This window comes from Staurois parvus, unplaced genomic scaffold (genome assembly GCF_062004578.1).
Source record: "Staurois parvus isolate SC_StPar_1 unplaced genomic scaffold, SC_StPar_1.0 ptg001252l, whole genome shotgun sequence".
Classification (NCBI taxonomy): domain Eukaryota; kingdom Metazoa; phylum Chordata; class Amphibia; order Anura; family Ranidae; genus Staurois; species Staurois parvus.
In genome coordinates this window covers 2,556,750-2,573,428 of record NW_028319048.1, presented here as the reverse complement: position 1 = coordinate 2,573,428, position 16,679 = coordinate 2,556,750, and the positions used below count along the sequence as shown (strand labels likewise).

The window sequence follows — 16,679 nt, the reverse complement described above, 5'->3', positions numbered from 1 at the left end:
AACCCCAAACATTGTATATTTTTTTAAAGCAAACACCTTAGTGAATAAAATGGTGGGTGCTGCAATTTTTTTTGTCACATATTTTTCAAACACAATTCTTTTTAAAAAAAATACACTTTTTTTACTTTTAATGCACAAAAACACTAAATATTGGCCAATTATTTGGTAAAATATAATAGATGATGATATGCTGAGTAAATAGATACCAAACATGACATGCTTTAAAACTGAGCATGCCCCGTGCAATGGTGACAAATTGCATACGTTTTAATATCCATCGGCAACATTTTAAAAGCCTTTACAAGCTACCATTTTAGATTTACAGAGGAGGTCTAGTGTTAGAATTACTGCCCTTGATCTGACGTTCGTGGTGATACCTCACATGCATGGTGCAACTGCTGTTTCCATACTGGCACATAGTCAATGCTCTTTACCGCAGATGCGACCGTGCGTGGGGGGGGGGGGGGGGAGGGTACTTTTTTAAAGTTATTTTGATTTTTTTTTTAATTATTTGTACACTTTCCCTTCATTTTTTTTTTTTTGATCACTATTAATGCTCACACAGGGAATGGAAATATCCTCTATAACTTCAATGGGCATTGTTATATATTCGTTTTTGAGAAATCTGGGGTCTATCAGACTCTGGATATCTCCTCTGCCCTTACATTAGCTAATCTCACCAAGATCGGTGTGATCAGATACTTTCCCAATTTACAAATGGAGCTGTTTATATCCTGCGTAATTGAAGTGATGAAATGCTCATAGCTTCGATTTCTTAGACTATAGAGATGATTGGCACCACTCTGGTCTCCAATCAGCTCCATGGTCAGTTGGCAGAAACACCGGCTGCATTCTCAGGTTGCCCCGGGACTGCCTGAGAAGGCAGTGGGGGAGGGGGCATTGTCTTCTGCTGCTTGTAAAAGCAATCCTGTAGCTAATTAGCCACTAGGATTGCTTTTACATGAAAGCCAATCGCTGACTGAAACGATACCAGGATGATGCCTGCAGCTGTAGGCATCATCCTAGTATAAGCATTCAAAGTCCAGTGATGTACCAGTACCTCGGTTTACGAATTTAATTCGTTCTGCAGGACATTTCATATTGTGAAAAATTTGTAAACCAAAACACTGTCTCCCATAGGAATGCACTGAAAACCAAATCTGTTCAGAAGGTCAGAAAAACAGAAAACTCTACTAAAATACCGCAGAGTTATTTTATTAACTCATGTAGTATTTTAGTAGTGACAACCATGTGTTAGTATTTCAGCTGTCAGCGGGGTTCCCCACTTACAGATGAATGTAAAGAATTGCTAGTAATTAGAAAAAAAATTAATTGCAGGAAATTCACTCAGCTGTCAGGTGCCAGTTTTTAAATGTAATTACCATTTTTCCCTCCTTCACTATACAGTAGTTCAGAAATTCAGCAGTCACTTTCCCCCTCCAGCTGAAAGAGAGAGTTTCTTTTAGTTTATTGTCCCAAATTAAAAGATACAATGTTTCCTCTCAGTTTCTTAAAATATACAAACTGACAGCTAATGTTGTGAGCTATACTGAAGAAGAAAAAGATGGCAATTGCATTAAAAAATCAGCAATGACATACACTTAGTATTATGAAAAAAATTAGTAAAAAATTTGTAAACCAAGGCGTTATTTTCAATGGATTTTTATTCATAAACCGAAAATTACGCTAACAGGCATTCGTAAACCGAGGTATTACTGTATATGCTGTGGGTTTTTTTTTTTTTTTTTTTTTTGTATGCAGTCTGTGAAAAAAAGAGGAGAAATCTTTCCCAGAAAAAGTGTGTGGTATGCCCACCATTAGAATATACCGCCCTGCATCCACCCACTTCTAATGGTGGGCACACATTAGGTCACACTTTGCCACAAGCGCCAGTTCCAAGATTGTACAAATGTCTAAATAGTAGCACGCTTGAAAAAAAATTGTCCACGTATAAGTGGTACCCCATATGGAAAAAGTTTGGGACTTGGTGTCATCCTATCTTACCACCGCTCCCCATGTAGTCTGGGGGGCTCCACGTGAACCTCGTAAATCCGAACAATACTTGTGCTCGCCACCGCATCGGCTTGTACTGGACTTATGGGACTTGCCACGTCACCAAGTCATACTGCAGTGCTGGTGTTATTATTATAATTATTATACAGGATTTATGGCGCCAAGTTTGCTCAGCGCTTTACAATATAACGGGAGACAATACAGAACAATACAAGAGGGTTAGGAGGGCCTGATCCTGGGAGCTTACAATCTAAGAGGTATGTGAAAGACCAGGATGTACTAGGCTGCTGGTACTCGCCAGTTCACCAAAAGGTAGCGCAGCACTAGTACTGGCACTTTGCTGCATATGAGAGTCATCAAAATTTACCGGCAAGTGCTAACAGATCAGGCCTGATTCTGCGAACACTGCGGTTCTGTGTGCAATGTAGCAAGTGACAGTGACCTACTGACACTACACTTGCTGGGGGAGAAGGGGGGGGGAGCAAAGGGGCTAAACGCAGGTGCTGGCAGGTGCCGGGGCTGATCCCGCTAATGCTGCATTTTTGAGGATGCTATACTAATGTAAACGCTGGTATAGTGCTGATCTGATCAAAGAGATTGATCCGTTCAGACACTATACTAGCAATGGAGGTTTATTGTGTATGAGCGTCTTCCTGGCAATCAAGGGGTTAAATGTGATGACTGGTGTACTGACTGGCAATCAAGGAGTTAAATGTGTTGACTGGTGTACTGACTGGCAATCTGACGCTATCTGGGAGGGGCGTGAGAACCACAGGAGCGCGAATCACACATATATATATATATATATATATATATGTGTGTGTGTGTATATAATGTGATTTTGCGCACCCGTGCCGCCCTGTAGCAGTATTTCAGGGGTTAAATGTGATGACTGGTGTACTGATGGGCAATCTGAGGCTATCTGGGAGGGGCGTGAAAACTACAGGAGTGCAAATCATGTGTGTGTATGTGTATATGTATGTATGTGTGATTATGCGCACCCATGCCGCCCTGTAGCAGTATTTCTGCTATAGGGCGGTCAGGAAGCAGTTATTTAAGAGGTTTGTGTTATGCCAATGAGTTACTTTAACTGACAATTGTGCAGTCATGCAACGCTGCACCAAAATGAAATTTACATATTTTTTCCTCACAAATTGAGCTTTCTTTCTGTGGTATTTGATCGCCTGTGCGGTTTTTATTTTTCGCGCTATAAAAAAAAAAACTATTTTGAGAAAAAAAAATATTTTTGACTTTTTGCTATAAAACATGTCCAGTAAAAAAATTTAAAAATCAAATTGTCATAAATTTCAGCCGAAATGTATTCTGCGCCATGTCATTGCTAAAAAAAAAAATCCCAATACGTGTAAATTGGTTTATGTGAAAGTTATAGCGTTTACAAATGGCGGGGTATATATACTGGAATTTTTTTTTATATACTAATAATGGCGGCGATCAGTAACTTATGGTGGGACTGTGGGACTGCGGTGGACACCAATACAGTGATCAGTGCAAAAAAAAAAAAACACTGACACTGTACTAATGGCACTGGGGAGGGAGGGGTTAACTTTTTTAGGTAATCAAAGGGTTAACTGTGTGAGGGGAGTGTTTTACTAGTGGGCGGGGGGGGGGGTGTACTTCACAGGAACACACTGATCCCGAGAGCTAAACTCTGCTCTCAGGAACAGTGTGCTGGGAACTGACAAGGATGAAAACAGTGCATCTGTTCTCTGTGTCACTGTTTGCCAGCAATCCCCGGGATCCGGCCGGTAATGACTGACTGGGACCCGGTGATTGACAACCACGGCCACGATCAGTGGCGCGGTTAGGGTGGTCGTGCGCCCCATGCGTGCCCCTGCCCGATATGCAAAATCGCGTTTATATATACTGTGGCTGGTCGGCAACCGGTTAATATTAATATTGTTGTTGTTTCTGTTGTTGATATTATTTTTACTATTATTAGTTTTCTTGGTAAAATATTGCTGTTGCATACATTGTGAATTATAATAATAATTTTTTTTCTTTTGTAGTTAGTATTAATATTGCTGTTACAAATATTGCTGAAAATTCTATTTTGAATAATAATTGTATTTTTTGTTGTCGTTGATGTTATTAGTAATATTTTCATGGTGGATTTTGGTAGTCAGCTTACTGTGTGTCAATATGCATTTTTCATTAGTTCCCATGTTCACAGAATTATGTGCACGGTGACGGATTATTATTTGTAATTGTACGCACGGATTTGGGTAGACAAAGGAAAATGTGTACTTCCCATAAAAGTAATGACTAATTTCATCTATACCCCTAACAGCAGACAGCATACCTGGAGATTTGGATACCCGCCCTATATTATGGGATCCAATGCTTTATATTATACGTTTTTAACACAAGGAAATAGCTGTAGGCAGCGGTCAGGATGAGAGGTCATTTAATGAACAGTTATTTATAATTACAGAGATTCTACAACCTTTCACATATCACAGGAAGTGAGTTTGGCTCATGGCTGATAAAATGGTGAATCAACCTAACAAGAGCAGACAGTAAGATATTGTAGTAGCACCATGTACTGTATGTTTAGGGGAGATGAGGAAAGGCTCCCATATTTTTAGGGAAGAAATGGAAGCGTTATGGCAGCATTACTGAAGGTTACTTCAACTGGAAACCCCTTAAAGTCCTTCCCTCTGACCATTACCCATTCTACCTCAGTACCCTCCCCCATTAAAATTCGTTTTTTTTAAAGTTTTTTTTTTTTTTAAGGCTTTCAAATCCGTTCACTTGTTTGAGTCTCCCACCCACCGCTGGGCTTTGCCAGCAATCCAGCATTTTCATCCACGCCGGCCACAGCCCGGCTCATGGTCTTTTGAGCCCCCCTTGCTGGACAGCCAATAGGATGCATCAGCATCACCCAGTGAGAGACCACCTGAATAAGGAGCCTCCCACTATTTATCAATCTTGATGACAACAGACTCAGTGCTCAGTACATCACATGACCATGGATTCAGGTGAGTAAAAGGGATATTTAGATTAGCTGTTTTTTTTTCTCTGTAGCAGTTGTTCAGAGGAGGATGGGATGTATTTGTGATATCAGTGGTCATATGATGGAATACCTAGGCTTTTTGCTATGTAACTGTAGTGCCCCCTTAGGTAGGTTTCTAGAATGTACTGTATATAGTCTAGTTTACTATAGCGTGGTCTCCTTCTAAACCCCTCCCCCTACAGAGGATCCCCCCCCCCTTCCTGACCAGACCATTTTTTGTGTTACGGTGCTGCGTTACTTTAACTAACAATTGCGCGGTCATGCAACGCTGCACCCAAATGAAATTTACATCCTTTTTTCCTACAAATAGAGCTTCCTTTCAGTGGTATTTGATCGCCTGTGTGGGTTTTTTTGCACTATAAAAAAAGACCAACAATTTTGAGGAAAATAAAATTTGGGATTTTTTGCTATTAAACATGTCCTGTAAAAAAATTTAAAAAAATCTAATTTTGGCATAAATTTACAATAAAATGTATTCTGCGACATGTCTTTGCTAAAAAAAAGATCCCAATATGTGGAAATTAATTGGTTTATGTGAATGTTATAGCGTTTTCAAATGGAAGTAAAGATACTGGGATTTTTTTTTTACTAGTAATGGCGGCAATCAGCGACTTATAGCAGGACTGTGGCAGACATTCTGACACTGAGGGGAACTGACTTGGTGTCACTGATATCCCCAGTGACACCAATACAGTGATCAGTACTAAAACAAAGTACTGACACTGTAGTAATGGCACTGGGCAGGAGGGGGTTAACATCTGGGGAAATCAAAGGGTTAACTGTGTGCTGGGAGTGTTTTACTAGGGGGTGGTTTTTGTGTGCTTCACTGTAATCACACTGCTCTGGATAGCTGTGCTGTGCAGTGTGCCCAAGCTGACAGGGAGGAGAGGACTGTTAGTACACAAAACAACCCTCCTCTCCTCCGGTGATCACAGGAAATCACCAGGTGCCATCAAGTAATTACCAGCCGGGACCTGGTGATTGACAGCCGCGACTGCGAATGGCAGTGTGGGTAGGGCGCCAGCACGTAATGCAAAATTACGTGTACAGTATATACGTGATTTTACTCACCCCTGCCACCCTGTAGCAGTATATCTACTTTAGGGCGGCAGGGAAGCAATTAACAGAAGACTGATATCAAAATATATCAGCTTTTCTGCTTAACATGAAGCTACAATTGTTACGTGGGATATCCTGTGTATCCCACAGTGCTGCTGGTGCTGTGATTGGCTCCTCTGTTTCCAGGAGACCTTGGAAGATTCTGGGTGGACAGGAGTGACCCATGCAGATCAGGAGCATGAATATGGGTGCAGTTCCAGCCAATTACAGAGAGCGATGCCCCTGAGCATGCTGGGTACTAGTGGGCACATGAGATCTGGGTTCTTCTTCTTCTTCCTCTAAGAATGGAGTTCCAGCCATGGGAGGTGCCTGCCTCCCCTGGCTCCTGCTGCCAGGAGGTCTCAGGTGGGTGACTCGAGGGCGAGAATGCTGAAACCCAGGGTGCTTCTGAGAGATGACTGAGGCGGGATGTCTACAGATCCTGTCAGGTATCACAGAGGAAGGTAACCTGCAGAAAGGGCCTTATGAGTACAGACTGTTTTACAGGAATGATGGGACTTGTGCTATTTAACCCCCTCGAGACCTATATAGTCAGCAACTGGGTGTAAGGTAGAGGGGACACTGGCTGTCCAGGAGAGCAACTCTCCACTAAGTTCTGCATATCTACTGAGGGACTTTGCTCCATGTTTGTACAGTTGGCTACACAGATTCACTAAGGAAAGCCCACAGATAAGCTGTCCTCAATTGTGCATAGTTTGATTCGGAGTATCCTATTATATCCCTTCCCTTTCCCAGTTCCATAAATGAAATAAAGACAACAGAGAAGCTGGAACCCCCAGACTGATGATTGGAGTAATAAGTGAACGTTGTGTGCACCTGGTATAAGAAATGTGGTGTGCTTGGCTGTGGGAGAAGATCTGGGGGGAAGGCTGGGCAAGATACAAGCAGCCCCTGCGGGGGTAGCTCTACATAAGAAGCACTGGTGGGAACTAGTAGTAACTTCTATTATGTATTTAGCTGTTTCTGGAAGACAGTTAGCAAAGCTTTATGTCAGCATTGGGGAAGCTCCAATTTGATAACTTTGATCACCTCTTACTTTTCTTCTTTTTTTTTTTTCTGGAGTGGTTTTCAGACACGAGAACCATAAAAGTGTGTTTTAGGCATCATACGGAAACCTTTTAAACCATCTTTTATCTGCCAGAGCTTTCAGCCTCTCATACTCCTGTTTTTTAGCTTTTGCTTTTGTCTCGGTAACTATGAATTCATGTGCAAATTGCAGAAGGAACTTCTTGTGCTGTATACGTTCTTTCATTGGATCCCTTGGCTGTGTCAGGCGGAATCTTACATCTTCCAAAGCTTCCACGATCACTTTCTGTATATCATTGCACCGCCCCCGAGTCTTCATGTGGTCCGTGGCGGTGTAATTCTCAATGGCCAGCACTATTTCTGCTCCCGCATCTCTAAACTTTTCTTCTAAGTCTTTGTAGTCGTTCTTAACCTTGTGTGTAAGGACAACAATAGGAAAAACCCCTGTCATAATAAAAAATAGGAAAGTTCAGTTGAAAATGTAAACTTCCAAGAGTTCACTACCTTTAACAAGTTTATTTTTCTGGTCATATTAAGAATGGCCTTTCCTTTTCAGTGTGCAGCAAGAAATGTTCTTCTTTACATTCATGTCAATGGGAACCTGCATATGGCTCCTGACAACTCTCATAATTCAGCGCAGAACCTGAGATCACATTACAGGCGCTGAGTCACATTCAAAATAGCATCTCTATGGAATATTTGTATCTTTAGATTTTTGAAATATTGTTTATCAAGGTTCAGTTGTGAACTTTCTTTGTTTTTCTGTATGCCGCTTTTTTTTCTTTTTTTTAAAAAATGAAAATTATAAAAATGGCAACCCTGGCACTGATCATAGATTTACTGCATTCAAGGACAGGTGCATTACTGGCCATTTGTGTATTTATACAAAATATATGTAGAAGGAGAAAATGCTGTACAATTGTATATGATCTCAAAAACAAATTAATGAAAGTGTATGTGAACACAAGAACACAAATGTAATACCGTATTTTTCGCTCCACAAGATGCACCTACGTTTTAGAGGGGGAAAACAAGAAAAAAAAATATTCTGAACCAATGGACTGCAGACATAGTACAGGAAACTACTCTAGTAAAGAACAAAAGAAAAGAGCGCACAAACCTTGCGCATTACCTCAGTAAATTATTCATGTATTTATTAATAAGTGATACTCACAAGAGATACGTGCACATCCCATCCAGAAGGGAGATAACCTCTTGCTCCTACTGACGTGTTTCGAAGGGAGATCCCTTCTGCCTCAGAGCTTCAAAGTCAGCAAAAGGGGACCTAAATGGTTTCCAATAGCAATCAGTTTTCAATGTTCAAAGGAACTGACAGCCTCTCTGTTAAGTGTTTACTATGTGTCTTTATCTATAGGAAGCTTTTAGCCACAGTGTGTCCATGTTTCAGTGTTTAGATCAGTTTTGCCAAAAGCTTCCAATGGATAAAGACACATAGTAAACATTTAACAGAGAGGCTGTCAGTTCCTTTGAACATTGAAAACTGATTGCTATTGGAAACCATTTAGGTCCCCTTTTGCTGACTTTGAAGCTCTGAGGAAGAAGGGATCTCCCTTCGAAACACGTCAGTAGGAGCAAGAGTTTATCTCCCTTCTGGATGGGATTTGCACGTGTCGTTTAACCCTGTGTTGATTCTGGATGCTATATTCTGTTTTTACTGCTACTCTTGTGAGTATAACTTATTAATAAATACATGAATAATTTACTGAGGTAATGCGCAAGGTTTGTGCGCTCTTTTCTTTTGTTCTTTACTACAGTCATTATCGAGCTTCCCGAACTTCGTGGTAGAGCTGCACAACCTTTGATCATTGTTGGTTGAACATTATCAAATCACTTGATTGGCTCTCCTCTGATCTGAGTCCTTGAGCGCAGGAGGTGTTGGTTTTGTGGTGACTGATAGTACAGGAAATAACCAGAGACTGCGTATGTACTACAGGAGATGACCAGAGACTGCGGATATACTACAGGAGATGACCAGAGACTGCGGATATACTACAGGAGATGACCAGAGACTGTGGATGTACTATAGGAGATGACCAGAGACTGCGTATGTACTACAGGAGATGACCAGAGACTGCGGATATACTACAGGAGATGACCAGAGACTGTGGATGTACTACAGGAGATGACCAGAGACTGTGGACATAGTACAGGAGATGACCAGAGACTGTGTATATACTACAGGAGATGACCAGAGATTGTGTATATACTACAGGAGATGACCAGAGACTGAACACCTTTGGGGAGCGGGTACCTGAATTTGACAGGTACCCGCTGTCACGGATGCCAGATTGCCGCCACCAACATGCGACAATCTCACGACTGCGACCACCAATATGTCACATTCGTGGGGTCAGACCCCAGACCTTCTCACCAAATTCGTTACCGAAGGACTGGCCGATCCAGACCGCAATGTGACGTGTGTAACGACGCCACACTCAGCTGCGCCCTACACAACGATTATCCAGCTAATGGAACACAATTGACGCACCGGTAGCCTGAATGCGCTTGTTATTGGGTCGGGTTAATTACGCAACTAACCCTTCACATTGCCACCACCCCTTTTTGTACAGAGAAAGGGGAAACTCTCTTTATCAAATATACACTGTAATGGTTGAAAAGTCGCCTGTCCAATATGGTCATCGCAGGCCAATTGGGCAGAGGATTAAACAAACACAGTAGCGTCTCTTCAAAAGGCAGGAATTCGTAAGTTGCAATTAAGCGCTTTAGAAACAGTTTAACACTTTCAGAAAGAAAGATTTATTACTAAAAGAGTCAAACAGGTGCAATAAAATATTTACGGAAAAAGATGTAACTAAGATAGATAGATATATATATATATATATATATACACACACAAAGAACCATAGCACAGCAAGGAGATAACAGGGAGAAGTTAAAGGGTTAAGTTACTTGCCATTTAAGCCTTTGAGGTAAGCAGATCCAAGTTGCAGAGCGAAAGGGTCTTTGATCTCCCACTGTTAGGATGGAAAGATAGGAGATAGTCTTCAACTTCCTTTCTAGGCCTACTAGCCTGTGTTTTAAAGTTCCCCAGCAGGGGGGTGGCTCTGAGTAACTGACCAATACTCTGTTTAGGGAGGGATGTCGGGCGGTTGCAATCTTTCAACTCCTGGGAGAAACTACCTTATCTCTGTTAGGAGGTGGGGGTTTACACATGTGTGTGGACAACCAGGCTCTGCCTCAATGGGGGGTGTGATGGAGGAAAGGCAGGACAGAACACACAGAGTGGATGGCAGACGCACAAAGCTTTATTGAGACAAACAGACGGCAGTCCTTCAATACGGGGGTGGCAGAGAGGGTGGATTTGCCACTAAATGGTAACGAGGGGGCCCCACCCACTTATAGTCCACTAGGAGAGCCAAGGGGGTGTCCCTGTAACAGGGGTAGTCCGACACAGGAGAGGGGTGCAAGGAGTCACCACCGCAACAGTTCAGGGAACACAGTGGGGAAGCAGGTACTCACGGATCCAACAGGGTGCCTGGTCTCCCAGGGGTAGAAGCAGAACGCAGGTACCTGTGGAGTCCAGATCAGGTGGGTGGCCTCTGGCTCTGGCAGACGGGCTGTGGTAGTCTCTCCCCCTTCTGTGGGGTCTCTCGCAATCGCAGGTAGGCTTTCTCTGGTTGTCCCTTCCCTCCTGTGGGGTCTCCGTGAGGCCGGGGAGCAGACTTGCAGAGTCTATTCACAAAGGTCTTGCCGAAGCTTGAGATTCTTTGCTGACTCCCCACCGGAATGAATACGGAGCTCCCAGCATCCACCTCTTAAACTGCTGCAGGACGCTCCCCGGTCGCCTTGGCAACCGGGAGGGGGAAGGGAACACTAGACCCCAGGGAGAATCAGGCTGGTGACAGGGACATCATGGGAACAGGGATGATGTCTGCACAGATGAAAAGCAAGTTGGGAGTTGTGCAGAGAGCTCCCAGTCAGCTGGCTGGGAGGGAGGGGGCCCAGAGTAATTCAATTAGGCCATTTGGCCTAATGACACAGGGGACAATTGGAACAATACAGAGCAGGACACTGAGGGCATGTGATACAAGGCATTAATAAGGGGATTAATAATTGGCAGGCTCCCATACTGTGACAGGGGGGCTTTGTAGCTCTGGGCCCCCTGCTGCTCTATCTGCCAGTGACCTTTTTCACACACACATCTGTTACTGTGCCTCTCAGGAAGGGAGGGGGTAGGGAAAGGATTGAGGGAGAAATGTATGCTCTTATCAAAATGAATGTGCCTAACAAAATGGTTGCACTGTGTCCATTTCTGAGCGCAAGTTTGTGACACCTCCCCCTCAAGCAGTTGCAAGGGAGGGAACTACAATTCCCTTCCTGATGCAACTGACCTCTTCCCCTTGGGTTGACCTGGTACCGCTGTACTGCGGGAGAACCAAATTCCATCTGAAAAGGAAGCCGTTCTCCCCAGCAACACTGCTGGGCCGACCAAGTGAGTGATCACGGGTGGGTACCAGTCGGCTGTGGCTATCCGAATACCGTGGCATCTGCCGGGGTGCCCACCTGTTCACAAAACACTTCGGCTCAGGGGTGTCATTTGCTAACATGGTAATATGTAGCTTCTTGTCGAGGTAGAGAAGGAGATTTCTCTCTCCTATCTTCTTCCTCAGGCCTAGGACTATATCTGGCCTGTAGGTAGTAGCGTCCTTGTGCACCGGAACCGGACAGGCGAATTCTGGACCTCGCCTCCCAGTGGTGTCCACAGGTACCTTCGTCCAAGATGGACAGTCCTCGTTACCTGCTAGCATCCAGGACACCAGTTCCTCCAGTTTCCTGTATGCTAGGTCAGTCACAGGTCTAGTTGAGCCATGATCGTCGCATCCAGGCGTCTTACCGTAGCCAGCTGCACCCACGACTGACGTAACCTGCTTTTTGGCCTGGGGAGCCGACCAGGCCACAACTGCCTCAGTCTGCTCCGAATGCTTCATGTCCTCATGGCTCCTGGGCATGGGGTAGGTCACAACCACAGGGCTGGCGTTCAGTTCTCCATGGCCCTCAGAAAGCCTGGTCATCGTATTCTGCTTGAGGACCGAAACTACCGGGGATGCCCAGACTCTAGCTGACCCCTGGATTCCTGACTGTGCCATTCCCTTGGTCTCTGTGCCCCTGTCAGCCTGCACCTCCTGGATCCGGACACCATCTATCAGAGGCATTGCCAGCAGCTTCGGAACCTGAGGGACAGGGAGGGGTGATTGGATCTGAGGACTGCAGCCCTCTCTCGGTAATCCAAGCAGCCACCCTAATAAGGCCCCTTGCACCCCCAATCCAAGCGTGCTGTCCCTGCCTATGACATCTGTTTGTCTGCCTGTTGACACACCTTGACAAGTCAGATCAACTGACAGGCTTTCAGCCCCCTGGGGACAGGCCATTCTTCTTGTCAGACTTTTGTTGACTCTTACCCAGCAGGGGGGTTCACACCTAGCCCCTGGTTGAAATCCCCATATGAATGGCTTTCCAGAGCTGCCTTACTCCTGGGACTACAAGGCACAGCTAGCTTACCTCTGAAGCTCCTTTGTGAATCGCTTTTCAGGGCTGCGTGAAGTGTGGAACTACAAGTCCCAGCCGGCTGTTGTGTACCCTTCTTAGCAGGGCAACTCACAGCTAGCTGACCTCTGAAGCTCCTTTGGGAATCCCTTTTCAGTGCTGCTGGAGGCGTGGAACTACAAGTCCCAGCCGGCTGCCTAGTCCTATGCAAGGCCAACGGCTGGGCACTTATCAAGGCACAATCTTTTGGGCCCGGGCAAGGAACAGGCCTATCCAGACCATCCCCTTGCTCAGCCCCCAGAGATTGTACCTCTGCCCCCGTCACAGCACTGTGGTTGACCCCCAACAGTGAAAATACATTGTCTCATCATGAATATCATATTCATTGTTAGCATTACCTACCATACCATCAACAATACTGACATTATCAATGACATTACTGACCTTACTATCAATGTCACTGACATTGTTAATATCACCCCCATTGTCATTACAATCATTATCAACAGTCACGTTCATAATATCAATGACACCTGAGTTCTATACCTCCCCAGGCAAGGGGATTTCTTCTCGTTCTCCAGCTAATGGAGAATCCTGTAGCCCCACTCCACTCTCAGCCCCCTCCCTCTGTCCATCCACAGGTGGCCCAGACATTAATCCAACATCTGCACACAGTACCTTGGCTTGTCCAGAGAGTTCCAGGGGTCCTTCCGGGTCTTCTCGGCAGGGGCATAATAAGAAACAAGAGTGCCCAGGTCAGCACCCAACAAAACAGGTGTGGGAATTTCCTCCATGACCCCCACCGCCCCCATCCCCCTCCCCGCACCCCAGTCTAGGAATACCTTTGCACAGGGTATGCGTGAACGGGTCCCCCCAACTCCTGTGAGGGTAAGGAACTTTCCTGCGATGAGGTCCCGTGGCTCAATCAGCTCTGGCCGGATCAAGATGACTTCTGCCCCTGTGTCCCGGAAACCAGTTATAGACTGGTTGCCCACGGTAACGGGCTGCAGATTGGCGGGGGTTACCCGCATCTTCCTGCGAACTAACAGCACAGAAGAAGAGTTGCTGGCCGCCTGGCCAGATGTTGTCATCTGCTTCTGCTCAGGACACTGCGTCCTGAGATGTCCGGCTTTCCCACAGGTGAAACATCTGTGGGTGTCAGGCAGGAATGGTTTGGCTCCAAGCGCTGCAGGTGTGGGTGGATGGAAAGCTTGACTCACCAAAGTAGGAGAGGTTGCTAGGAGTGATTTTCCCCCTTTCCAGCCATTTGGAGGAGCCTTGCGAGGGTCAGACACCTGCGTGTGGACGAAGGTATTTGCCAGGTCTGCTGCAGCTGTAGTAGATGCTGGCTCCCTCTCCAAGACAAACTGTCTGACGTCTGCTGGGCAAATGTGCAAGAATTGATCTCGTATCATGAGATCTTCCAAAGATTCATAGGGATCAGCTTTCAGTCCCTTAGTCCACTGTCGGAATGTGGTGCGTAAGCAACTTGCCACATCCGTGTAAGAGTCCCCAGGTCCATTCGGCTGGATTCCGGATGATTGCATCTTTTAAAATTTCATAATCATCGTCTTGCCCCTCTGGCAATTCAACAAACGCATCCAGGGCCTTTCCTCATAGCCCATTGAGTTGGGGGCACATGGTACTGATGGCACGTTTTTTCAAATGACAGTAAGTAGGTGTCAATGTCACTCTCCTTTTCCATCACTGGAAACTTGGCTGCACCCATGGAAAGAGTGGCGTCCCTGTGATCTAGGGACCCGAGGTTCTGACCCGGTCGCTGCTGCTGCTGGAGTCTCGCCATCTCTAGCTCGTGCCGACGATCAGCTTCCCTCTGCACCGTCTCTCGGTCAGCCGCTGCTCGGCGTTCCTCTCTGTCCGCCGCTGCTTGGCCTGCAAGGAACTGCAAGTATGCCATAGGATCCATCTCCATGAGGCGTTTCAGGGCTTCCGGCATCTGAGGAGAATCTCTGCTGGTTACAGGCACTCCGGTGCTGGCCCGCTCCGGCGGTGGTGTGACGGTACCATTCGGTGATCTTCCAGTGTCAGTCTCTGTATGCCCATCCTGCGAGGCTGTTTCTGAGCCACTGGGAATGTGGGTAACGGGAACCCCTCCATGTTCAAGTTCCCCCGAGTTCTGATCTGCTCAGATATCATACTTCACTAGATCACTAATCAAATCACCTTTGCTCATTTTCTTGTAATCTGCTGCACCAGGCATAATTGCAAGCAAAGATAGAAGAGAAAAGTAGGAAAAGGAAGGAGCTGTTGCTATATGTCTCTCTCTCTCTATAAAATATGCACCTCTTGTTCCTAAGGACCGTTTCCACAAAGGTTACAAACCTTCAGTGCAGAGCCAATTTTTAACACTGCACTGAAGCTCTTAATGCAATTATCCCACGTACGCTGCCAACAATATGTCACGGACGCCAGATCGCCACCACCAACATGTGACTGGCCGATCCAGACCGCGATGTGACGTGCGTAAGAACGCTACACTCAGCTGCGCCCTGCACAATGATTGTCCAGCTAATGGAACGCAATCGACGCACGGATAGCCTGAATGCGCTTGTTACTGGGTTGGGTTAATTACGCAACTAACCCTTCACACTGCCACCACCCCTGTACAGAGAAAGGGGAAACTCTCTTTATCAAATATACACTGTAATGGTTGAAAAGTCGCCTGTCCAATATGGTCATCGCAGGCCAATTGGGCAGAGGATTAAACAAACACAGTAGCGTCTCTTCAAAAGGCAGGAATTCGTAAGTTGCAATTAAGCGCTTTAGAAACAGTTTAATACTTTCAGAAAGAAAGATTTATTACTAAGAGTCAAACAGGTGCAATAAAATATTTACGGAAAAATATGTAACTAAGATATATATACAGTTGTGTCCAAAATTATTCAACCCCCAATGCTGTAAAGGGGTTTAGGGACTATAGTGTACATTTGGAATTGTATTCAGAATCAAATCCTACAAGGACGTTGTAACTACCCAAATGCAACTAAAATGACATCAATTGTTTATGTAATACAGTAGTAAATGGTTCTTATGTGGTTTCTTCATTGCCACAATTATTCAACCCCTTAAAGACTACCACTCTGAAGAACAGAGGTTCATACAGGTGCTTTCCATCAGGTATTGAAAACACCTGTGGATGTCACCGAGCAGCAATCAAGCATAATAAGCACCAATTAGGCAGCTTTAAAATGACTGTGATACTCAGCTCCTTCTAGACATTTACTGGTGTGGTTACAAACATGGTGAAGGCAAGAGAATGGTCCAGGAAGACAAGAGAAGAGGTGATTTCTCTTCACAGGAAGGGCAATGGCTATAAGAAGATTGCAAAGATGTTAAACATACCAAGAGACACCTTAGGAAGCATCATTCGCAAATTCAAGGCAAAGGGCACTGTTGAAACGCTACCTGGTCGTGGCAGAAAGAAGATGCTGACTTCGACTGCTGTGCGCTACCTGAAGCGTAGAGTGGAGAGAAGTCCCCGTGTGACTGCTGAGGAACTGAGAAAAGATTTGTCAGATGTGGGTACAGAAGTTTCAGCCCAGACAATAAGACGCACACTGCGTAATGAAGGCCTCCGTGCCAGAACTCCCAGGCGTACCCCCTTGCTGTCTCCAAAGAATAAGAAGAGTCGACTGCAGTATGCCAAAAGCCATGTGGACAAACCACAAAAGTTGTGGGATAGTGTTCTGTGGACTGATGAAACAAAATTAGAACTGTTTGGGCCCATGGATCAACGCTATGTTTGGAGGAGGAAGAACAAGGCCTATGATGAAAAGAACACCTTGCCTACTGTGAAGCATGGTGGAGGGTCAATCATGCTTTGGGGCTGTTTTGCTTCTGCAGGTACAGGGAAGCTTCAGCGTGTGCAAGGTACCATGAATTCTCTTCAGTACCAGGAGATATTGGATGGAAACGTGATGCAGTCCGTCACACACCTGAG

The 16,679-nt window shown here is 45.2% G+C and overlaps 1 protein-coding gene across 2 annotated transcripts in view; it reads right to left on the bottom strand.

Moving 5' to 3' along the window:
• Positions 1–4,421: 4,421 nt before the first annotated feature.
• The window catches only part of LOC149437875 (uncharacterized), a 150,634-nt gene continuing 138,376 nt past the window's right edge, over positions 4,422–16,679 (bottom strand). For both annotated transcript variants that reach the window (XM_089660528.1, XM_089660527.1), the window contains exon 4: positions 4,422–7,636. In XM_089660528.1, the coding sequence (XP_089516654.1) occupies positions 7,263–7,636 (374 nt within the window). In that variant the 3' untranslated portion in view covers positions 4,422–7,262. The remainder of the gene's footprint in view (positions 7,637–16,679) is intronic.